The sequence below is a fragment of the Podarcis cretensis genome (genome assembly GCF_951804945.1).
Source record: "Podarcis cretensis genome assembly, chromosome: 9".
NCBI lineage: Eukaryota > Metazoa > Chordata > Lepidosauria > Squamata > Lacertidae > Podarcis > Podarcis cretensis.
Window position 1 is genome coordinate 41,895,808 of NC_137178.1, and position 23,683 is coordinate 41,919,490.

General features: G+C 42.2%; 2 protein-coding genes across 2 annotated transcripts; both read right to left on the reverse strand.

Annotated features, from left to right (window-relative positions):
- Window positions 1-1,039: 1,039 nt before the first annotated feature.
- On the reverse strand, window positions 1,040-8,587 carry FGA (fibrinogen alpha chain). Its single transcript, XM_079990444.1, has 6 exons — window positions 8,434-8,587; window positions 6,536-6,664; window positions 5,656-5,839; window positions 3,803-3,948; window positions 2,288-3,299; window positions 1,040-1,891 (listed from the first exon to the last, which is right to left on the reverse strand). The coding sequence occupies exons 1-6, from the start codon at window positions 8,482-8,484 to the stop codon at window positions 1,188-1,190; spliced, it is 2,226 nt and encodes a 741-aa protein (XP_079846570.1). The 5' UTR covers window positions 8,485-8,587; the 3' UTR covers window positions 1,040-1,187.
- Window positions 8,588-14,450: 5,863 nt separating this feature from the next.
- FGG (fibrinogen gamma chain) lies at window positions 14,451-22,117 on the reverse strand. The gene is made up of 10 exons (XM_079990470.1): window positions 21,950-22,117; window positions 21,805-21,855; window positions 21,310-21,493; window positions 21,109-21,202; window positions 20,312-20,442; window positions 18,832-18,965; window positions 18,530-18,714; window positions 16,954-17,231; window positions 15,726-15,892; window positions 14,451-14,877 (listed from the first exon to the last, which is right to left on the reverse strand). The coding sequence occupies exons 1-10, from the start codon at window positions 22,010-22,012 to the stop codon at window positions 14,863-14,865; spliced, it is 1,302 nt and encodes a 433-aa protein (XP_079846596.1). The 5' UTR covers window positions 22,013-22,117; the 3' UTR covers window positions 14,451-14,862.
- Window positions 22,118-23,683: the final 1,566 nt, after the last annotated feature.

Here is a 23,683-nt window from a genome sequence, read left to right on the forward strand (position 1 = left end):
GCCCTCAAGTGCACCTCTCTCACAGAGATCATACGTACGCAGAGACCTCCCCATTCTCTCTCACACACACTCTGCATATTTTCCGTCACATGTTAACTTTTTAAATGCAGAGAGTTTCTGATGTCGGGGAGTATTGAGCTGTTTGATTCTCCCACCTTCATTTTTAACTGATAAGAGATCCCGGAGAAGCTTTTTCTATTAAGTGTATTGGTAGATCAACATAGATGCTCCTACAATTGCCTGGCTAGCAAGCATGGGATATCACTAATGGGAGCCTTTTTACTAATGCTCTTTGCAGTGCATTGGGAGGGGAGGGTTATGCTTCCCCACAATAAAAACCAGGGGCCTCCATGGCTGGTGGTAAATAATAAAAACCAGACATAGCTCTCCAGCAACTAAGCTTGAAAAAAGCTTTGTGAGAAAGGGGGAATTTACAGATATGCCTGTGCACACACTGGTTTTGTTGATTGTTGTATTGATGAAGACACTTCGCTGCTTGAGGCAAAGGACAAGATGGTGCCCCTCCACCCCATTCCATTATCTAAAGCCAACCAGACTGGCATCCTTCAACACTGATGATGGGACAGCATCTTCAACAACACCTGAGGGAAGCAGGCTAGCTAAGTGGGTGCAGGGTGCACTCATGAGCCTCAGTCTCAGTCTCTTGAATAATAGGGTCAGCCCTGATATGTGTGCCTACTTTGTCCTTGCATGCTTTGACCATGCCCACTTTTGTTTTGGGCCCACCCACTGGACCTTGGAAAGTTGGCAATGAGGGAATGAAATCCTCAGGCTGAAAAAAGGTTCTCCATTTCTGACTTAAATACTGTAGATTATCTTTCTTTGCTCAGCCAGCACTGGTTTTTCAAAGGAATGGTTCTGAATTTCATCTCAGTGTGTAATGTGCGTTGTTTAATACTACGTTTGTTATAGAACTTTAAAGATACAAATAGCTTAACTGAGGAAGACATTCCCAACAGACATTTTATAATATTTATTTGTGCTGTTGTTTGTAAATAACTTAAACACACCAGAAATGTATTTTTGAGTGAACCCATTTATTTTATAGGCAGTTGCATTCTGTTGTTTTGGATAATAAAAAAAAAACGCACACACTATCAGACATACACTACATAATGTTGAGGTATATATAATTTTGGAAGTTCTTGTTGTTGCTGCTTTGATATCTAGAGTGTCTCTATAGGCCGAATTTTCAATCTAACAACTTTGAGAGAGTAATCAGAGGGCTTGAAGGGCACCCAGACCACCCCATTTTCAATCTCATAGGGAGCATTGTTCCTTGGGTCATACTGACCTCCTGAGTAATAAATCCCATTCAGATTAGCAGCTTGGCAATTATTGTACCACCAGCCACCTCCATATATCTCAGCACAGTTCTCCTCCCATTGGTCGTTGTCTCTATCAAAAGTACTAAATTTCATGTTATTGTGAGTGGTGTATTCAACCCCATCTTCCTCTGAACCCCTGATAAGAGCATCGCCTGCTGTCCCCTCATAATCAGAGACACTGAGCCTATAGCCTTCTTCTTCAGAGCTTATGTGTATGTTATATTCTGCATAACCTTTATTGCCCTCCCAGTCCTCTACTTCGACTCGAAGGACAGTGTCCCTCTGGGTCAGGAGATGGAGATTTTCATTGCCCAACCAGAACTCTCCTTTCCCATCCACGCTGCCAAAACCATTCTTGTAGTCTTCCCAGGTCCGGTTAAAATTCAGCGCCCCATCCAATCTCTGTTGGATCAGAAGCCATCCTCCCAAAGTGGTCTCTTGGTCGCAATAAACTGAAAAAACCTTAGTGGTTCCTGCTGGCTTGATTCTGAAAATGCCACTTTGGGCACCAGAAGTGTGTTTCTGGTGGATATCCTCACAGTCTAAAAAAACAAAGTTGATCTGGTTGACAGAAGTTTTCGGTTAAGCTTTATTACAAGGTCACAGGAATCCAAACAGTAATCATGCTCAAGTCAACTGGCTACACTTAATTTGGGGCTACAGTGGAACGATTCCTTGTACTTTTCCCCCACCCCAAACTGATTGCTTACATGCACATTTTCATTACCCATGACATTAGGTACACAACTGCCTTGTTATCCAATTACTCATGGCGAGAAACCATGTCCCCCACCTTTCCAAAATGGCAACCAACAGACACATTGCTCTTATTATTTAAACAATGGCATGGACTGCACTCGTTTAACCTGTGTGTCAGTTTGGTTGCACACTTCACTGCTGCTCCCTCAATAATTATTTTCCATGCAGTGGGTGGGTACCTGTCCCGGTGTAGCTTTCTCCCTGCTTCACTCCTCCTGCACTCAAGCTGCGTGCATGAAAATCAGGTCTGTCTTCTCCACTCTCGTCATGTTGCAGCTCAACTGATGGGATTTTTATTGACTTGGTTTCGAAAGTGGAGCCCCCTTTGTTGAAGCCGCTAGAACTGCTGCTGCTGCTGCTGCTGCTGCTGCTGGACATAACCGTCCTGGAATGGGATGTGGAGCCACTTGTATGAGAATGGAAGTCGGGGGAGGGCTGGTCAAAGATGGAGAAGTCGTCGGTTTCTCCCTCCCCAAGGTCAGAGAAAACGTCGCGTCCTTCAAAGGTCGATGTGTGGGTGCCAGTCCCTGTGCTATGGATTCTGCCACCAGAACCTGAGGTGAAAAACTCTTTTGCATTCAGAGGCAGGGTAGAAAAGTCAGAGGAGCCACTTCCACCGGTGCCAGTGGTCACTCTCGTGTGGGTGGTGCCTCCTGCTTCTCTGGTTAAATCTTTAGAATGGAAACAGTCCAAACCATCAGATGTTTTATACTCTTCAACAACCTCTTCTCTGGGACCTTCAGGACCTCTGATCACTTTTCTAGTGATGGTTTTGACGCATGTACGGGAGAGACGAGACTCAGAAGGACCGACTATTTTCAAACTACTAGAGGTATCGCCTCTGCCAGAGGTATCCCCTCCAAAACCAGGAGTGACTAACTTGCTAGTATGTGGTTGTCCAGCAGCCTCTGAATCTTCCAATACGACTTCAACCAGTTTGATACGATTAATGATGCCTGCTTCTTGTTCCGACAGAGGAGCCGTTTTAAAATGGCTAGGGACAGTGGAATCCTTCAGGGGTCTCATTTTCAGTACCCTCAAGGGAGCAGCTTCATATGCCGGCTGCAAGTTGATGGAACTGGCCTGTAAAAGCAGCTTCTGTATCTTGTCATAGCTATCGGTGTCCACATTGTAGCTGACAGCTCGAGAGCAGGACCCTTTGCAGGAACGCACCTTAATATCAATGTCCACCTAGGCAGAGATGGAAAGGTGAAAATACAAATGGGAGAAGAAGAGAAGTGTGTCAGTCTGGCAAGTGTTTACAGTATTATGGTCAACCAACCTATAAGACAAAATGCAATGTATAAAATACAAAACCACAACCTCAGTATAAATGTGCATGCTTTGATTCCTAAGTCTGCCGAAGCTGTTGTATCCTTAAGTATTTATTGGGCTATTTTGTTTGTAAAGGAGGAATGCCGCTGGGCTATTGCTGATGGCAGTTTCATCACTGCTTGAAGTGACCCCAAAAGGTTTTGTTGTAAAATAAAGAAGCCAAACCCTCATCTATAGCAGTAAGGCATTGCTCAACAGAAAATAGTTATAATTTGTCCAATTGTACCAGAGGTTGAGAAGAATGCCTCTTGTACTGTATTTCCATAGAAGATGGATGCCCTTGAGAAATGGCGAGTGGGTGGAATTCAGCCTAGAACAAGAATTTTTTTTATTTTTTTGAAAAAATGGTTGCAGCCTACCTCTAAACGCTTCATCTCTACAACTTGGTTCCGGATGGTGTTCTGCAGCACTTTAATCCGGCTAACTTGGTCAGCGACTCTCTGCTTCAGCGTCACAAGTCTCCTTCTCAGATCGTCAGATATTTGGCCATAGTTATCATCAATCTCTGAAGCAAAAGAAGCCGCAATAGCTTAGTCTTTCCCCGCAATAGCTATTTGAAGGTACAAATTGAATTACAATGATAATAACAACACATTATACTGTATAAGGACACTAGGTAGGAGGAAATTAGCAAATGGCTCCTGTAGGGCCAAACCTTAATGACCCTTGATGATACTGTCTTTTTCTCCAGATTGGGACAGCAGTATCTGAGAGGGAGGGTTTACCTTCCCTCCTCATGCTGCTTTCCCATTGAAAAACACTGCTGAAGGCACACCCACCCCAGTCACGATCCCAGCATAGATCAAGGTGCTCTGTGGGTGCCATTTGTAGATAAAAACACTTGGGTACTGTCAACTTTTTTGACAGGCTCAAGGACGCATGCATCCATGTATGCCTGAATTATGCATCCCTATTACTTAATCTTCCAACCTTCAGTTCTGCAATGGAACCCACAAAATTCACCTCTTAGACAGAGGTGCTGAAAAACCTTGCTGCATGAACTGGCACTCTCTTTTGTAGACATTTGAATCCTAGCTTTTTTTATTTCCCCCTTTCTGTGTATTCCATTCATGTTAGATCTTAATTTGTTAAAGAAATGTTGGAAGAAAGTAATAATGAGCCATGAATTCTGCTCATATCTAGGCCATACATATTCAGGAAGAATATCAGGGGCCCAACTTACTGGGAGGGCACATCCTTTACATGCAAAAGGCCCCAGTTCAACCCCTGACATCTCCAGTTAAGTTCAGCTTCAGCAACACTGAACTAGGTGGACCAATGGTCAGTCTAGGAATGAAGCATTTTTGTTGTTGTTACACTGTAGATACTAAGACAATAAGTGAATATTCATCTTTGAAGAATGAAGCTTTCACTGTTGAAACAGGGTCTCTGATCTGGGGCAGGATAAATCCTCAGAATTATTTTAGAACATTATTTGAAAGTATATCACATGGTCTGCTTTTGGAAGGGAGATCTGGACCAAGCCCACATTTGCCATAATGTTTAAACTTAGAGGACTGGCCATGGGTTCATGTGGTTCTTGACGCCCAAACAGATATCCATGCCTGGTTTAAAGCAAAGTAATTAATGAAGATGATGTGATAATTGTAAATTGGGAGGCTGCTGATTAGGCTTTGGCTAAGGGTGCTTCTCTCCCAATTGTCTCAGACAGTTGTTAAAGGCCTTGTTGTAACTGATGTTACACTGGATATGCAGGTTGACACCGTGTGTTCAAGAATCCTATGCGTTCAGCATTTCTGATGCTACAGACCCACTAGGCACATGCACCTAGAAGTGGGTGCCCTTCTACAGAGCTTTGGCTCTGAGTGCAGGGGCCCAGGGGTGCAGCCAGCTGGTGTGATCCTGCTCCCCTCTTTGTATGATTATGCATGGAGATAGCTTGTGAAAGGAGATTATTTTGACAGTGGAATCATACAAAGCAAGTGTGTTGTGAAAGTTTTTGTTGCTCTTGATGGGCCTTCCTTATGTGTAATTATAACACCTACAATTCTAGTCTGTCATGTATGAGCTAGTTGAGATTCTTGCACTGCAGGGGGCTGGAGTAAATGACCCTCGAGATCCCTTCTATGATTCTGTGACTGTTACAGGAGTCCACTTGGTCTTATATAATAAGGATGCAACAAGCAATTGTTTGTATTTGGCAATTGTTAGGGAAGTCAGATGAAAGTTCACTTGTGTGGATGATACTCACGTTGCTCACTGGCCAAATTTCTCTCCAGATAGCTATTGATTTCCTGTTTAATAATATTTGATGTCTTGTAGCTGTTTTGATTATCCGCAAGCAGTTTCTTAATTTTGTTTATCCTGTCAGCAAAATCCTGGTCTGTTTCGTCTATCAGTCCCTGCATCCGGCATCCTGAAGGACATTTAGTGCCCTGAAATGAGGAAATAGCAAATAAAATAAAATTACAGATGAAACACCTGCCATGTCACTTATTTGGTCCTAAAGGTTCATTATTTTATTATTACTGCTAATAGAGATTTAATTATAATCACATATAATTTAATTATCACATGAGATTTAATTATAATCACATCCCCAGTTTCAACCATGTTTGCTTGTCATGCCATATTGCTTATGCAGGAATGCTACCTGGTGAAGCTGGTTTAATTTGACTTCCTAGCAATAATAACATTGTTCTGTATTTATAGCAACTTTGTCACATGTGAATATATTTTTAGGAAATGCAGTGCTGTGTATTTTTTCTAAGATTTGTGTGCCCAAAATCTAGCATACCGGGTGCTCAACAGCTAGACTCTGTACATGTTTGCTCCTGCTGTGATGTCTGACTGAATTCAGTGGGTTATATGTGTAGTCTGAACTGACTTTATTAATAATCAATGAAAGCTTTTTAATTACTAAACAATACATAGTTTTTCATCCTTGATTTTCAGTTAATCTAGAAATCTGAAGAAACCCTTTGTAGCAATTTCTAAATTGCAGGCGTGTTGCAGTATCATTGTATATCTATGTCGTTAGGGTCTATTGTGCCATGACTGTGATGTTGTATGGAGACCGTGGTACACAGCAAAAAGTGTGATGAATGTGCTTCAGGCTTGTTCGCTCTTACCCATTCGTCATCAGAGCATACTGGCCAATTCTTTTCAGATTTGCAGTCAGACTGGGCTTTATGCTCCACTATTCTTGGGCCACGTACTCCTCCTCCGAGTTCTGTAAAGGATGCATCACCTTCTGCTGCCTGTCATAGAAGGAGAGGAAAAACATCAAAACAATATTATAACTTATTTAATCTAATTTATTGTTACATTTCTCTTTCTCTTTCCTTCCCAAAGTGGCACACATGGTTCTCACCCTCTCCATATTATCATCACAACAACCCTGAGATAGGTTAGGTTGAGAATTGGCGACTGGCCCAAGGTCACCCTTCATGGCGGAATGGGAATTTGAACCGTGGTCTCCCAGGTCCTAGTCTGAAATTCTAACCACTACACCACACTCTCTCTTTAATAATAATTCACTGAGTTCCCAAAACAACCCAAAATATACCCAGATGCCCCTAATAACAAAGTCTAGTAATTAGAAACTCTTGCACTTGTTTCACTAGCATTACAGCAGAGAAACAATGTCATTACTTTCAAGCTCCGCCTTTAAAAGTAAATGTTACTATATAGATGGAATATAATGCAAGCAAAACTGCTGTGAGTCATGAGTGAATTTGCTGGAAGTGTGTTTCTGGTGCAAAGGACAACTTCGTGCAATTGATATGCTGTCAAGTACCAAGCAACTGGAAAGTAATAAGCCAAGTAAATCACCAAGCAAATATTAGTAAGTAACTGCTGTTACAGTTGAGGTATATGAAAGGTATAGTAACTAAAGAGGAATTTATCACTCATGTAGGCTGCAATCCTCCTCAGTTAAAATCATTATGTTTTGACACAAAGTTTTGTATGCCTCTTTCATCAATACAGCTGGCTAAAATAGCAAATGGATTGGCTCAATCATAACTTAATAGGCTATATATGGGTGTTCCCTTACTTGGCTTCTTAGCTTAGAAGCTAGAGAGAGGCTTATCTGAATCTGTTCCATAGGAAACGGTTTGGTTAGGCTCATACATCACAAGAATCTTTGCTTCAAGCATTTTGTTTCACTTCTGAGAGCTGCCATGCCCTGGTGTGATTCATTCAGTTTTATTGTGACTTAATTGTAGACTCAATCTTAAAAACAGAAACTCAGCAGTATAGATTGTCAGAACAATTTCTGCTTTATACAGTTACAAATTTCATGAAATGCTGAAACGCTGCTAGATTTCATATGAAGGTAATGCATTTATCCTTGGGTTTGCTTTGGTTTGGGGAGTTATCACATCGTAATTTAATTAATTTTGGGGTCTTTTTTGTAATATAACTGAGAACTCAGTTAAGTTGTTGTTTTTTTGGTGTATGCAATTGCAACTTTCATTGACTAGGTTTCATACGAAGAATTCAAAGATAATGCATATCAAAAAGGCTCGTATTATGAACACATGCCTATAAAGTACTCATTTGCCCCAGTCCAGCAAGGAAGATGCATGCACAGAGATAGGCTAACACTTACAGATGACAATGCAGAGACATAGCTGGATGTGCATCCACATCAAAACCCTCATCAGGGTCCCACTGAGATGCAATCTCTGGAGCTGGTTGAGAAAGCATATTCCCTTATCTGGGGCCACTTTTATATGCAACCAGTTATGCGTTACTTTTTTTCTTGTTTATATACATATAGAAACAAGTACAGATTGTATAGATGGAGATGCAGCCAGATGATGCACCCAAGAATCGCCCCTCCCGAATTCAAGCATTTGAAAGGAGAACCCCCCAGATTTCACTTCCATTTCATTGTTCATCTGGAAGTAAGAGGTTTATTTGGGCTGAAATATATTACTTTCTAAGCAAGCAGGTGACCAACAGAACAAAAAGCAACATAGCTGGTAAGCTAACAGGAGAATCAGTTAAAATGAACTCATACCCAAGTGATGCTGAAGCACAGCAGGGCACAGAAGACTCTCAACTGCAACATCTTCAGAAAGCTGTGGATCTGACAGAAAGGGATGTGTTCCACTTAGGTATTTTTGGTTGAATTTAAACCTTGAATTTAAACTATCCATCTCCCCCCACAATTAATGATTAGTTTCCCTTTTGTTTGCAGAGTCACAGTGCAACATTTGAGTTTGCTGACCCAGAGGTCTGTTGCAAAAATTCCTTGGTTTGTTTGCTAGAAGTCCGTTTGCACAATTCCAGCAAACACGGAACACAGACGTGGGTGGATAATCCAACCCTGTTCCAGGAAAGGAGGACCTAAAGTTTGAAATGAATCATTGATAGATAGAACACATAGGGGAGAATACAGCGCTGACAAATGTCAACGATCTAGAGCTGGCATTTCTAACAGTGATGGAGTGTCACTGCTTAGTACATTACAGGAAACACATGGTTACAATGGCCATTTTGTGCTGTACTATTATTGTTTGGATCCAGAAGAAAGAGCCAGCAATGGGGTAAATGCATCATTTCCAATACTAGGAATGGAGACATGGATGGATTTAAATAAAGGGCTGCAACTTCCTTTAAACAATTGGCTCCTCCAGATTACCTGTTCATTGATCATTCATCCTCATTTGCTTGTACAAAGCTTACACACACACAAATATATTATATCTGGTCTTTACTGAGCATTTGTTTTGTTTGTGGGGCAGTTATATGATAAGTATAATTTGTGCTGATTTCATCCTGATTTGCTTGTGAGGCTTTTATATGTCTTCTTTTGTTCACCCCACACTTTTCTACGAATTTCCCCATCACTTTCCAAACTGCAAAAAGTCTGATTATTTTTTAAAGTTGATTTTTTGTACTATGGTGACAGAAACTATAACTTGCTTTAATTGTGCAAAACTAAATTTAGAGAATGCACTTAAATTCCTCCCACAAAACAGAGGCTGATGAAACAGTTAATGGAATAACCTAATCTCCCACTTTCCAAAGAGGTCGGGGTGGCGTATTTGCCTCTGAGGCTAGAATGAGGATTCCTCATTCTGCTATCTACCTGCATCAGGTGACTTCACCCTAGGTCAGAGCATTAGCTATCTTTATGGCTGGTGCTGAGGAGGTTGCTGATTTACCATGAGTCCCAAAGCATCAGATTTTAGGATCAGTGAATCTTCAGTTGCTCAAGGTTGGCTCCTCTCCCTGTTTCTTTCAAGTTGGGAAGGTTTGCAGAACTGTCTTGGGTAAATGTCCCTTCACCAGGGTGATGCCTCAGAGTGCTCACCACTGGGAACATGCGCTGTCTTTACCTTCTTTTCCCCACCCACGTTATGCCTGCTGCAAGACAGAGCCAGCCTAACTTGTCATTTCTCAGCTTACCTATGACTCCAAAATGTGGACTGCAGGCCTTGCAGTAGATCCCCCCAAGGACAGATCACGCCCCTTCTGAGAGAGGTGTACCCCACCAATTACACCATAAGAATTTGCATCAAACTGCTGCTCTTAGTTGTGACTAACATTTGTTCAATTATGCCCAATCTGTGTAGGACCGAGGGTGCATGCTTTTGATATGGGACACATTTTGAAAACACTATCAGTAAATGAATGCTAGGCTCAGTCCAAAGATAAAGCATGCTAATGGGAGAGTTGCAGAGTTACAAGACTATGGACAGATGGCTATTTGAATGAGCCACACATTCAACTATCATGGTGGTCTTAACCATCAGTGGGACTTCAGTCTTTCCCGATGATATTTTTGTCAATGTGCTTGGTGCAAAAAAGAAAAAAGAAAAGGTTACTTTGAATCGGGAAGATTATTTTTCAAGGGCTTTGGTATTTTTTGTACAAGATTCCAATTTCTAAGTTTTTATTGATAGATGTGACATGCTTCTGGAAAGTGGCTTGCTTTAAAAGAGTGGCTATGGTTTGTTTCTTTTATTTCATAAAACAATTTTATCATGCAACTGCCAATCATTGCAGTCATTTCCACCTGAAAATTGCTGAGGGCCCCCTTATTGTAGCAATTGTAAATCTGTAGAATTCAAATTGTAATACAATAAAATACAGAAGCAATAAACATATAATTAAATGTCATAATGAATATTAAGTGTGATGGATATGCCATCTCCCATGGTCAACCACAAATCCACTGAGACCCTACAGGTCTCTGGAATGAAACTGATGGTCATGGAGCAGTTTGGGAAGCTCTGCTCTATCGGTTCAATCTTCTAGTTTCAATTTATCATGTTAGGAAGGCAATGCATATTTAAATATACATGGTAGACCAGCTATTCAAAATGTATTGACAGATTTTGCATGTCCTTGGAAGGTTTGAATACGATCTTAGGAGCATGATAGAAGAGACAAAAAATCCATCTAAAGTAGCATCCTATTTCCCACAGTGGAGTCACCTGATTGCTCCGAGAAGCCTACAAGCAGAAAGAACATGGTGGCAATAACCAGGTGTGCAGTAAAGAGTCAGTATCAAAGTAAAGGTTTATCAGTCAAATCCTGTTTTTTGTTCATATATAAGTTCAATAAAGCAGCTTCTGGGATCTTGTAATGTGTTGGTGGGTAAAAACTTGCGTATTTCATGAACAACTGGGTCCTGAAATGATTACACTTTTCAGGCACATCCACCACATTTGGCAGTAGTTGCCTCTGTCACCTCATCTACTCCAACAGAATTCTTATGAATATAAGAAAGTTTTATTGCAGTATTTTCAGCATCATTTCTTTAATACCGGCTAAAGAACACTTATAAGGGAATTTCTCCCAGATCTTAAACCAATATTCATCTTCAATTTCTATTTCCAAGTACATTTCCTAAATGTGTTTTAAACTTCCTGCTGTGCCCCGTATCCCGTAGTGTTCACAGCTTGTGTATTTGGGAGACACTTTTCCCCATGTTTTCTGTTTCTACAATCATAGCTTCAAACCAGGTAAGCCCCCGAGTAGCCTGCTGTTTAATATGTAGTGATATTATGATAACAGGATCCAGTATTTTTGTGTTTCACTTGTGTTTGCTACAAATTCTTTTGCAGGGGTTGGTCAAGACAAGAATATAAGAAAAGTCCTGCTGGGTCAGATGAAAGGCCTACCTGATCTAAGATAGCCTGTTATACATTACATACAAAAAGGAAATGCATTACCCAAAAAGTGGACAGAGATTTGCAAAACATTTGTGTTGCTGTTACAGTAACCTTTCTTGACTATATCCCGTTCATGGGCTATCATCAGTTATCCGCTTTTCTACTTCTGTTGAGGATTGAGTTAGATTTGTTCAAATCAGCACAACAGATGTATAAAGTTGTGGGACCTCTAGAATAGTGTGGGAAGTAGCACTGCTAGGAGGAGGAGGAACTGGCAAAATCACCCAACATCACCTTCTTCCTCCAGCAAGAACCTCTTCTAGATCTTAGTGCTGTCTCTCAACATCCCTTCTATTTGCAGAATGGCAGATATGGATCCAACCCATTAATTCCAACTATCCTTATCTGGAGTGATACCTGATGTATAGTTAATGCTATATCACATTGACCGCTCCCCACATTAAATGGGGGGCGCCCTTTGCGTGGTCGCACGCAGCCCCCTGGACCCTATGCAGCACCATTACCACAGGCTTGGCTTCGCCTTCCCGAGGTGGGATACCTGGAGGGCTCTGCCTACCTCAGCCAGTTGCCCAATCCCGCCTGGGGAGGCATTGCCCAGGTGATCAGGCCAGGTAGGGGGAGGGACCACCTGCCCACACAATAGGGGGAGGATCTTACCTGGGAATAATCAGTTGGCTCCAGAGCTTCTCCCACCCTACCCACCCTCAGTTAAGACTTCTTTTGCAAGTTAACCTTTTCTCCACAAGAATGGGCACTGCTACATCAAGGTAGCTGTTGAAGGGCTGGAAAGGAATTCTCCTGCATTGGCAGGTTTGCCTTTCCCGTAGCAAAACTTCACAACTTTGGCAGTATCAGGCCTTGGGCAGAATCCTTTAGTCCATCTTCCCTAAATGGGGGAGGGCATGCAGCAGTGACCCACACCCCCCTCCTCTTTGCGGTGGCGATACCAGGGTTCCCCGTTAAACGGGTTGTTTGAGGGGAAGCTTTGGCCGTACGCCTAGAGGTTGTCATTGCTATCCCCTGCGACAGCAGCGTAATGGGGGCGGGCTCTCTCTGCTTGAACATGTGTTCTCCAGAGCCAGCCCATCCAGCCCACACACTGGATAACCCTGATGTTCCCCAGATCCCTGGTGGGGGACTGGGAGGGATAAATGCCCAATGCCTGAGCCAAGGTCTACTCACATCTGAAACATAATAAAGTTGTGGCCAATTTTAAGCCCATAGCACATTGTCTTGAGTCGTTATTCCACACGGGGGCTGCCCAGGGTTTGGGGGACTCCGCCTGTCCACATTATTTTCAGAGCAATGCAAACTCTTTTTATTTTAAGACCATATTTCCATATAATAGATTTAGCAACATATCTGGGAAGGTAGTATGATGTTTGTGCCAAAGCAAACTAGAAGTAACACGGATACAACTGCACAAATCAAGGTATCATAGCGGACTATCTCAATTTAATTTTGCCTTAAATAGTGGCAGCTTGAGTCTTAGCCTTATTATGTTGATGCTTCTTGAAGAATGAGCTTTAGTGAGCCAGTTCTGTGTATCTGTCAGATCTAGGGAAGTTTTTAATATTTAATGCTGTATTGTTTTTAACACTTGATTGGGAGCTGCCCAGAGTGGCTGGGAAACTCAGCCAGATGGGTGGGGTATAAAGAATAAATTGTTGTTGTTGTTGTTGTTGTTTTACTAGTGGTTAATTTCAGCCACAAAGTGTTTGGTGCAAGTATATTTTATTCCTAATTAAAACAGTGTGGTTCGTAAAGCACTGTTCCTATTCCCTTAAAATAAACTGAAGTAATTTCTGGAATATGAATAAATAACAAGGGAAGAATAATTTGTTTTAAATGTGAATGGATGGGGTATCATTTACTACACAAACACCTTTACCTAACAATAAGGGATTCAATGAAATGAGTTTGGTTATGAAATTGCCAAATCTGGTAATTTGGTGCTTTTATTCGCAAAATCAATTTGCATCAGTGGTCCATCTCAAATAAAACATAAAAAGGTAAAGGTACCCCTGCCCGTACGGGCCAGTCTTGACAGACTCTGGGGTTGTGCGCCCATCTCACTTAAGAGGCCAGGGGCCAGCGCTGTCCGGAGACACTTCCGGGTCACGTGGCCAGCATGACATCGCTGCTCTGGCGAGCCAGAGCCGCACACGGAAACGCCGTTTACCTTCCCGCTGGTAAGCGGTCCCTATTTATCTACTTGCACCCGGAGGTGCTTTCGAACTGCTAGGTTGGCAGGCGCTGGGACCAAGCAGCGGGAGCGCACCCCGCCGCAGGGATTCGAACCGCCGACCTTTCGATCGGCAAGTCCTAGGCGCTGAGGCTTTAACCCACAGCGCCACCTGCATCCCTCAAATAAAACATAGGTGACATTAAATAAAGGGCAGTCAACTATATGTAATAGATTGGGCTTTGTATGGTATTGTTAAACCACAGAGCCTAGGGCTTGCCGATCAGGTCGGCGGATCGAATCCCCACAACAGGGTGAGCTCCCGTTGCTCGGTCCCAGCTCCTGCCAACCTAGCAGTTTGAAAGCACATCAAAGTAGATAAATAGGTACCGCTCCGGCGGGAAGGTAAACGACGTTTCCATGCGCTGCTCTGGTTCACCAGAAGCGGCTTAGTCATGCTGGCCACATGACCCAGAAGCTGTACGCTGGCTCCCTCAGCCAATAAAGCGAGATGAGTGCTGCAACCCTAGAGTCGGTCACAACTGGACCTAATGGTCAGGGGTCCCTTTACCTTTACCTTTAGGGTGCTGATGAATAAAGCTAGGAACGCATTTACAGATTTATAAACAATTTTTGAAGATGATTCTGAACATTTGCTGAATTCCTTTCAATTATTGTGGCAGTTAAGAAGCAATTAATAGTACATTTTCATTTATTAATATTTATTCAAATATATACGGAGAAGAAATGTTGAACAATAACTACAAATAGTGGTTCTAATCTAGAACAGTTTTTGCCTATGTTGAAGGATATTTTCTTGCATGTGGATTTTGCTATACCATTGTTGGATACAGACACAATCTGGAGAACTTCAGGATTCAGGCTTTTAAACTTGTGAGCTTTACAGTTTTCCACAACCTTGTGCAAAATTGTGCAACTGTGAATATGCAGCAGAAAATGTGAGCAATGAATGTCTTTTATTGGAGGGTGGAAATGAACATTTAATGATTTGCTTCTAGTTCCAGAGGCTACATTTTGGATGCTTTGTGAACTTCAGAGTAGCATTTTATAAAAGTTTGTGAACTTGACCAGTTAAATCTTTGTTAAAAATGTTCTTTTAAACATCTCCAACCTACAAGAAAGAAAGAAAGAAAAAGGAACAACTGTCATTTTTCTCCTGAGAAAGACTGAATAACATACATCTATAAAGAGGATTTTGTGAACACAAAAACAAAAGAGTGCTGCTATTTCCAACCAAAGACATTACTAATTCAGAATCTTTGGAAGATCATAACAGACCACAATCTCCGCTTCAGTTTGGGATTCAAAGATACACTTATTTTGAACATGGAGGTTCTGTTTAGTTATCATGGCTAAATGATAGTTTCAATAGAATGATCCACCAGGAAATTTGTCTAGTCCTATTTTAAAGCCATTCTCTGCTAGAGTTCCAACACCACATCACATGGCATCAGGTACCATGTGTCCGTTATACACATCTATATGCCATTTTGATTTTAATGTGATAAAACAGCATTCAGAATGAAATAGCTCTGAGAATATTTTCCATAAGATGCCAGTAAAATGCTGTTAACAGTGTTCAGGTGCAATGCTTCCATTAATTCAATTTTCAATTGACTTTGTTGTCTTCCTAAATGTCTCCTTGGCCTCCTAATCCAGCCTCTCCCCTTATGAACCTCTCCCCAAAGAGTCTCTCCCCATATAAACTTAGCTGGACCCTGCAATCATCATCGGAGGCCCTTCTTCATGTGCCTCCTCCACAAGACGTCTGGAGGGTGGCAACATGAGAACGGGCCTTTTCTGTGGTGGCTCCCCACTTTTGGAATGCTCTCCCCAGGGAGGCTCCTCTGGCACCTTCACTGCATATTATCTTTAGGTGCCGGTCCATTTTTCTCTTTAGTTGCAAAGCAACTAAATAATAATAATAATAATAATAATAATAATAATAATAATAATAACCTCTTTTACTCCTCCGGCTTGCCCTCCTGTTACTACTGAAAGCCTGGAGAATGGAATGATCTTCATAGTTGTTTTCTTCATGGAATACCACCGACTTCGCCAGGTTGCCCAAATGATGCCATTGTCATAACCACTTGGACCGGCATCTTTCTCTGTGTAAGAACCACCTAAAATACAAGCAGCAACATAATATCATGTAAGTGGATGGTAAGATTATTTTTACAGAATGAGAAGATAAGCTGCACTTAACTTTACCCTTCTCTGTGCCCCCAGCAATTCTGCAGCAAGTTTCTAAACTTGTTTTTTCAGAAGTCAGCTCCACTGAGTTGAATGGGACACTTCATAATAAGAACACTTAGTCAGTGCTTTTTTTCTGGAGGGACGCAGGGGTATGCATACCCCTAAACATTTTGTGACTCTAAGTTTGGCCTCATTGAGGGGCAGTATTTCAATATGAGTAGGAAAATAAGAGTAGCCCTAAACATTTTTGTAGAAAAAAAGGGCTGCACTTAGTTATACACACAATAAATATGTGATATGTGAAATGTCAATTGACAAGTAAATGGTTCCTTCTCAGGCTTATTCAGAGTAAGTATCTGAAGTGAGATGAAGGGGGCATACTTTGTAATTACAATTCTTAATTGCTCATGTGTGATATGTAAGGAGTCAATTGACCAGCTAATGGCACCATTTCAGTATTAAAGTTTCCTATTTCAAGATATCTCAGAATCATAAACCGCAGGAAAATGCATATACCTGGCCATCCAGATCCACAGCACAGCGTATACTTGATCCTGGAAAATCTGAAGCATCTACAGATGCTAGCCAAAGGCTAGCATATAAAAGTTGAATTGATTTCTCTCTCATTGAAATCAATGGGACAGAAAAGTGCTTAAAGGTGAAACCTATGCATGTTAACTCAGAAGTAAGTTGCCCTATATTCAGTGAGCCTAGGATTCACTTTTGTTGGATCCTACCCTGAATGTTTAGGGCTGGAGGGAGAAGAGATCAGTCCTATCAAACACCCCTTGATTGAGTCCATTTTAACTTGGATTGGCTCAGAATAAGTGGAACGATTTCCAGATTATGTGAGGAGGTGTCTATGTTTGCCCATCTCTTTCTGAAACCTGAGATCAGATGAGTCAGGCCCCTGTTACCTGTCCGCCTTCAAAAGTTTGGAGGGGAGGGGAGGGAGGACTTGGAGCATGCAAAAAGCTAATAGCGTTACCTTGATAATATCTGCCATTGAGGTGAGCAGCATGACATCTGTTCATCCACCACCCAGATTTGTCCTGTTCAGCACAGTTGCCATCAAATTTATCATTGTCGTTGTCAGCTGTGCTGAACTGCATTCCGTTGTGGGATGTGAAGAATTTGTCGCTTGGATCATCTCCAAAATCAAAGCCTTCAAAGGCATCACCAGCCTCACCGCCAGAAAAGAAGGCGTAAGTCAGGCGATATTTGTCTGCTTCAGTTCCCACTTTGAAGTGGGCGTAATCTGCATAGCTGTAGAAAGGAGAAAGTTAAACGTTCCAAATTTTACTAGCATTAAATGTCTTTTACTTTTGATTCCTCAGACATGTCCGTTAATTATATTACGTGGTGCAGGCATTTCAAGGATACAAAATGGGGGCATTTGCGCAGAAACTGTCTAAAACAACTGCCTGCCAAGTACTTCATCTTAGCAGGTCTATAAACGTAGAGGACTTGATCGCACTCCTCTGCTCTTGGCACCATAGTAAAGCAGTTTTCTGCTATTACAGTTACTGCGGGAGTAAATTAGAGCTTGTTTGAGAGATGAGGTGCAAACCATCCCTGGGTCATAACATTGTACACTAACTTTACCTGCTTCTATAATTTAAAAATTGCTATTTTAAACAAATATGATTGTGCTTTTTATGCTCTTCAGTGGAATATTGTCAGGTAAAAAAACACTGGGGACAGCCCAGTGGTCTTTCATTAGTGCTGTGGACTAATGGCCGGAACACATATCAGTGTCAGATTGGCTGCTGGGAAGGAGCCTGGATCACATGTTGCAGGAAGCAGTAGAACCCAGAGAAACCAACAATAGCCTTAAGACTTATATTGGCTGGTAGCAAACGGGCAGAAAGATGATGGCACAGCATAACAGGCTTGCCAGGTGTTGACAAAGCAAGAGCTCTCTTTGCAGACTTTGGCCCACAGACCTGGAGTGGGGGCATGGATGGGTGAAGAGGACAGCAGAATGATCTAGTTTATACCTTAGAATTTGGCAGCTGTACAGTGCAAACTTTGGATAGCCAGAGTTCCAAAGTCTAAGAGCAATGATGTCCTGCGACAAAGAACCAGGTAGAACATGGTTCTGCTGCACTTAACAGCCCCCAACAAGTCACAAGATCCCAAGCCTTTGCTGTTACAGTTCCTCTACCCCAGCAATGCTCATACACAGATCCTGCATCTACCTCTTCTTCCTTCCCCCACAAAGTCCTCCTTCCCTGCTTCCACTGGCACCATTGTACCTGACAACCATTGCTTCACTTTCCCCTCCTGGCCTCTGGTCAGACCCCACTCACCCATCTTTTACTCCCTGGGAAGCCCTTTTGTGGGGAGGCCTCGTGTGTGTTCCTGCTTTTATTGCACTATTTCCTCTTAACCTTCTGAGCCAAATGAAGTGTTACCAGCAGGTACAAAGTTCTCATGGGAAGAAAATGTGAAGTTTGGGAAGGGGAAATCCCCATTGTTCCTCCTGGAAGGAGCATGTGCTTAATAAGCCAATGTCTGACCACCACCAGCATAAGAGTCATGAACTACTGAAGGAGGAATACCTTTTTTGGCCACTCCAGTCCTCCAGCTCTATTCGCAAGGCATATGGAATAGCAGACTGAGTCGTTATCAGATGAATCTTCTCATTTCCTAGCCAGAATTCTGTCTGGTCATCTGGTGACAGGTGTCCAAAGCCTTCTTTGTACTGAATCCAGTTTTTATTAAAATCTTCACTCCCATCAAGCCTCTGATAAGGAATTGGAAAGGTAGGAAAGGGAAATGAACAGGATTAGTATTCATTTTATACGACTGATCTTCTCTTATATGCTATGCATGCCACGCATTCGCTTTGCAGATCACATACCCTCTGGAAAACCGTCCACCCGTTTCCTAGTGTATCCATTTCACAATAGACCAGGAACTGCTCCTTGGCTTTGAGAGGTTTGATGAAGTAGAGACCGCTCTGCCTGGCACCTTTATTTGCAATGTCTTGACAATCTATAATGAAGAAACAGGATCAACATATGTTAGTGAAACTGCTGTCTATGGTATTCACATTTTAACTAAACAAGACTACCTCACCACATACCTCAGTCATTATAATTTGCATTCTTCTCCAGTGCTTTACCCAAAGAACTCAGGGCAATATACACAGTTTAATCACTCAAGAATCACATGAAGTAGCTTAGGCTGAACAGAGATTTGAACCCGAGTCTCCCTGGCCTAAGACTAACCCCACACCCCTCAAACCACTGGTTCTGCTCTATGTGGAAACTGTTCTGGAGTACATAATTTAAAGACTGTTAACAAAACGCTTTGGACACTGAGATGTACCTACGTTATTCATTGTAAGTCTGCAGAAGTTAACGAGATACATTCCTATTTGTCTGCACCGAAATGTGGTTTTCTTGGAACTGTATTAACCTACAACTGAGCTATGGGCCTCCTCCTCTTTACTTATATAGCTAGAGATTTTGATAATTTTATAGGTCAAGCAAAGCTTTAGAAAATACCACAAGTTGTCTTTCTCCACTCATTGGTCCAGCTGGGACTTCCACTAATGGGAAGGAGATGAGGCCTCTTGCAACTGCTCCAAATGTTATGCTGGGGGGAGGGAGTGCATTTTGGAACAGTTTGGTAGGTGAAGTGGGGAACTTCAGGTGAAAAGGAAGTTTTGCAAAAACTACCTTAAGCTGATGGAAGTCTGTGCTGCATTCAAAAAGGATTCCATCAGTGGAAGGACACAAGTAGATTTAATGCAGTAAACATGCCGACCTCAAGGCTCCACTTTAAATATACTTATATCTGGGCATATGCCGAAGACATCAATGGAAACTATGAATAATTGTGCTTAGACTTGAGGTGAGAACAGAATGACAGCCCATAGATGTTAGCCTGGACTTAAGGCCATCTGGATCTTTAGAACTAAGTCACTAGAACTAAGTTGTTTGTTTCCATGCTTTAGTGATGAAACCATTTTAGAGTGACAACTGTCAAATGAAGAGTTATTTCTAATGATCTCAATCCCAGTCTGTGTACCCACATCCAGTTCTTTCAGATTTTAAAATATGCTTTCAAATGGCTGGGCTTCATGCTCAAGAATGAAATAAGTTTATAAAATGGTCAATTAGCCAAATGCATTGCCTTTCCATAAAATGTTAGTACGCAATAAACTGGCATTATCCTGTCACTGCGACTTCCCATTAATTTCTGTATATATTTGAATTGAGTGGGCTTCATGATCGGAAACAGATTAATTTTTTTAAAAGAACTATTAGCCACCTCAATAAGATGGGAGTGATGGCACACAATTCATCAAACAGGTACTAGGCTCTCACTCTTACCTCTTCCAGTTAATTCTTGTATCTGGACAGTGTCTTTGCACGGCTGTTGGCATTGTGCCTCAAGCTGAGCAGTCTTCTGCTTCAGATGTTGAATATTGTTATTGTTCGAAATCAGCAAGTCTGTCAGTTGCCTAGCAATTGAAAAACCCAATACAGGACAGGCTTATTGGAACAATAGTTGAAGCTGAAATCATTTAGACTGTGAGGAGGTGGGTGGGGGGCAGAGAATCATATCTCAAGTTACCTCACTCTCTGCATGTTCAGCAAACTGTCCACTGAAGGCACAGAGCCTGGTGCATGTCCAGTGAGGGACCCCACTCTCCCCTTGATGCAGTCAGTATACTAGGAGCAAGTGCTTGTTTTTCTGCACTAATATGACCTAAAAGAATAATTGTACTGCATGCCTCCATGTCTGCTGCCTTGAGCTCACTGGAGGAATAATAGATGGCTGTATCTGTGTTCTTTAGATGTGTAAGAAGCATCTGCTGTAGTCTGATTAAACGGGTTTATTCAGAAGTTAGCCCCAATGTAGTATGTGAGGCTTGCTTCCAAGTAAACAGGTATAGGAGCTGCAGCTACACAGATAGCTTAATTCTCTTGGTTGGGTTATAACTTTAGACAAGTAAATAGCTTGATTAGGTGATAAACCTTAACTAAGCAAACAACTTGTCTGTTTACACAGATTAAGTTATAAGAACACACACATTTTCTTTAACACATCAGCAGAACTTCATTAAGGAAGCGAAGCAGTGAGATTAAGTAAAGTCCTCAAAGCTGCAATAACAGAAGATACGTACTGTATTGTATTTTCATGGGCCACAACGATGTTTTCATATCTGATGATTTCATCAATGATTTCTCTGGACTTTTGAGCATAACCTGGAATCACATCTGCAGAACAGGAACAAAAGCATGCAAAATGTTAGTGATGTGCTGCTAAATGAACTGGGAATTAAAGGAATGTTTCCACTGTACTGTAGTGGCCTTTGCATTCTCACTTGGCTGAGTTTGAGGGGATCCCATGTGCACCTGACGAATCTGAGCTATCAGTTGGTCCGTTAAACCTGAAGAGTTAGAGATCTGTTCCAGGATTTGTTCAAGTATCCGGAGATCTCGATCCACTGTAGGCTGATATGTATTCAAGAAATCTGCAATGCCACATGTGGTGGGGCAAAAGCTACCCTAAAGGCAAAGAGAACTTTTAAATCACACTGCAGAAGAATAAATGTTTAACAGCCTGATTCTATAACTTTTCATCCCCTACACATGCAGAACCTGATGAATATTAATCACCCCCTTGTAGGCTAGACAAGAGGAGAGCTTAAAACACAATGATAAATGAGCTTATTTTAAAATATTGCATGCAGTCCGTAACCAACGTTAAAAGCAGGCACACATTTTAACAACTGCTTCACAAAGGAATACACATACCAACATGCCAGTAGTAACCATATTAGTAAGAAGCGCAAGAATAACAAGAGATATTGACTTACAAATCGATCATCCAAGATGCAGCAATTATCACGGGTCACAGGAACATCATACTATGTGAAAGAATAAATAAAATAAAATGAGTTACTATGGCAGCTATTTCAGCCATTTCTTTAAGAGGTTGCTACCCTGCCCTGCTACACTTACTGTGCTGCAAGTTGAAAAAAGGAAAGACAGGAGAGGCAGCCAAATGTTGAACCTTGGCTTCATTGTGCTTGTGGCTCTGTGACTTCCCAAGCACTGAAGAGACAGTGCTTAATCGGTGCAGCTTTGCAAGTGTCAGGGACCTGATATTGCTCTCCGGACTGCACAGCAGCAGCTTAAGGGATCAGGTGGGACACAGTGGGTGGACACAGTATTGTAAATAGGCGGGGACAGAGTGGGGAGGGAGGGCAGCCTCTTCCTGACCTCGCGGGGGTGTTTCCGGGATCCGTTGCCTGTTCTTCCCATTTTTAGCACCAGTGCATTTCTCACTCAGCACCCACGTCCACAAGTCCTCCTTTGCAGGGAACAACAACAACAAAAAGAAAAAAAGGTTGTAGAAGATGGACAAATTGCCCTATGGAGCAATCGCTTCCAGGAACCACTTGCACTAAGCCTGACCTGTATATCTGAAGGGTCTGATGATCAGAGATAGCAAAGATCGCAAGAAGAGTCTACGTCCGCCACCACAAAGTTCAAACAGCTCCAAGTGAATGTGTTATTTTGTAAAATGGCTTATGCCGTGCTCTTGGACCCCCGTGTGGCCTTGAAAAATTACAGTGGTACCTCGGTTCAGGTTACAGAAGCTTCAGGTTACAGACTCCGCTAACCCAGAAATAGTACCTTGGATTAAGAACTTTGCTTCAGGATGAGAACAGAAATTGTGCGGCGGCAGCGGGAGGCCCCATTAGCTAAAGTGGTACCTCAGGCTAAGAACAGTTTCAGGTTAAGAGCAAACCTCCAGAACGAATTAAGTTCTTAACCTGAGGTACCACTATATTGGTATAAACTTTAAAGGTTTGGGAAAATTTGGAAAGTATGAGTGTTGGGGTATAGCAGCATGGAAAGTGTTTCTGTGTGGCCAAGGCTCAAAAAAAGAAATAGCTTGTGTGTGGTTCCCCTGAGCTGGAGCTCCTGCGCATGAACCCCTCTAGGTTATTTGCTGTGGGTGGAAAGCTCCCATTATCATCAATGTGATCTGATTCTAAGCAAGAAAGGTCCCCTCTCCCTACACCACAGACCCGATATTACTTGGGCTCCCCTGCACCGACTATTTGTTTCTTTAAAAGTCCACCACACAAGGCCAAACCACCTGATGAATGTCATCTGGGCCTGTGGAGGCTCCAGGCAGGGTTTGCAGAGTGCCACATTCTTTCTGAGTGGTATCCCTTCAAGAAGATCCCACACCTGGGAAGAATGAGCTACTCTACAGAGCTGGAGATATCTGAGGTGGGGAACCTGAGGCTTTGGGGCCTCTCTCTGTTTGTACCGAGGCTGCACACCCGCATCTAGCAACATCCCTACTTGCCCTTCTCAAGTGCTTTTGCCTGTGCTTGGACTGAAATAATGCATCTTGATGTACGTGGATGCAGAAACCTCTGGCATTTTCATGGTTAGCATGTAGCCTAGTGTACAAAGGGAAGAGTCCCATCTTTGCTTCACACTTTTGCCCGTGGACCTGTCAGCCACTGCCATGCAGCGCCACAGAAAGTTGCCTATGAGGGAATGAAGCCCTTTGGCTGAAAAAAGCTCAAGTTAGTTATCCTGCAAAAAGAATTCTGGCACCACTAAATTTTGTAAACCGCTTAGAGGGTTGTTTGCTTTTCTTAACAATTAATTAAGTAAGTAAGTAAGTAAGTAAGTAAGTAAATACAGTGTTGTTGCTATGGGCAATAAACC

Excerpts from the sequence above, each read along its gene's own strand:
- FGA (XM_079990444.1), bottom strand. The coding sequence starts at position 8,484 with ATGTTGCAGTTGAGAGTCTTCTGTGCCCTGCTGTGCTTCAGCATCACT. Across the intron at positions 5,840-6,535 it reads TATGCTCTGATGACGAATGG|GGCACTAAATGTCCTTCAGG; the intron begins GTAAGAGCGAAC and ends TCCTCATTTCAG. Across the intron at positions 3,300-3,802 it reads TAGAGATGAAGCGTTTAGAG|GTGGACATTGATATTAAGGT; the intron begins GTAGGCTGCAAC and ends ATCTCTGCCTAG.
- FGG (XM_079990470.1), bottom strand. The coding sequence starts at position 22,012 with ATGAAGCCAAGGTTCAACATTTGGCTGCCTCTCCTGTCTTTCCTTTTT. Across the intron at positions 21,203-21,309 it reads ATCCCCTCAAACTCAGCCAA|ATGTGATTCCAGGTTATGCT; the intron begins GTGAGAATGCAA and ends CCTGTTCTGCAG. Across the intron at positions 17,232-18,529 it reads GACTGGAGTGGCCAAAAAAG|CTATGCAGATTACGCCCACT; the intron begins GTATTCCTCCTT and ends TCCTTTCTACAG.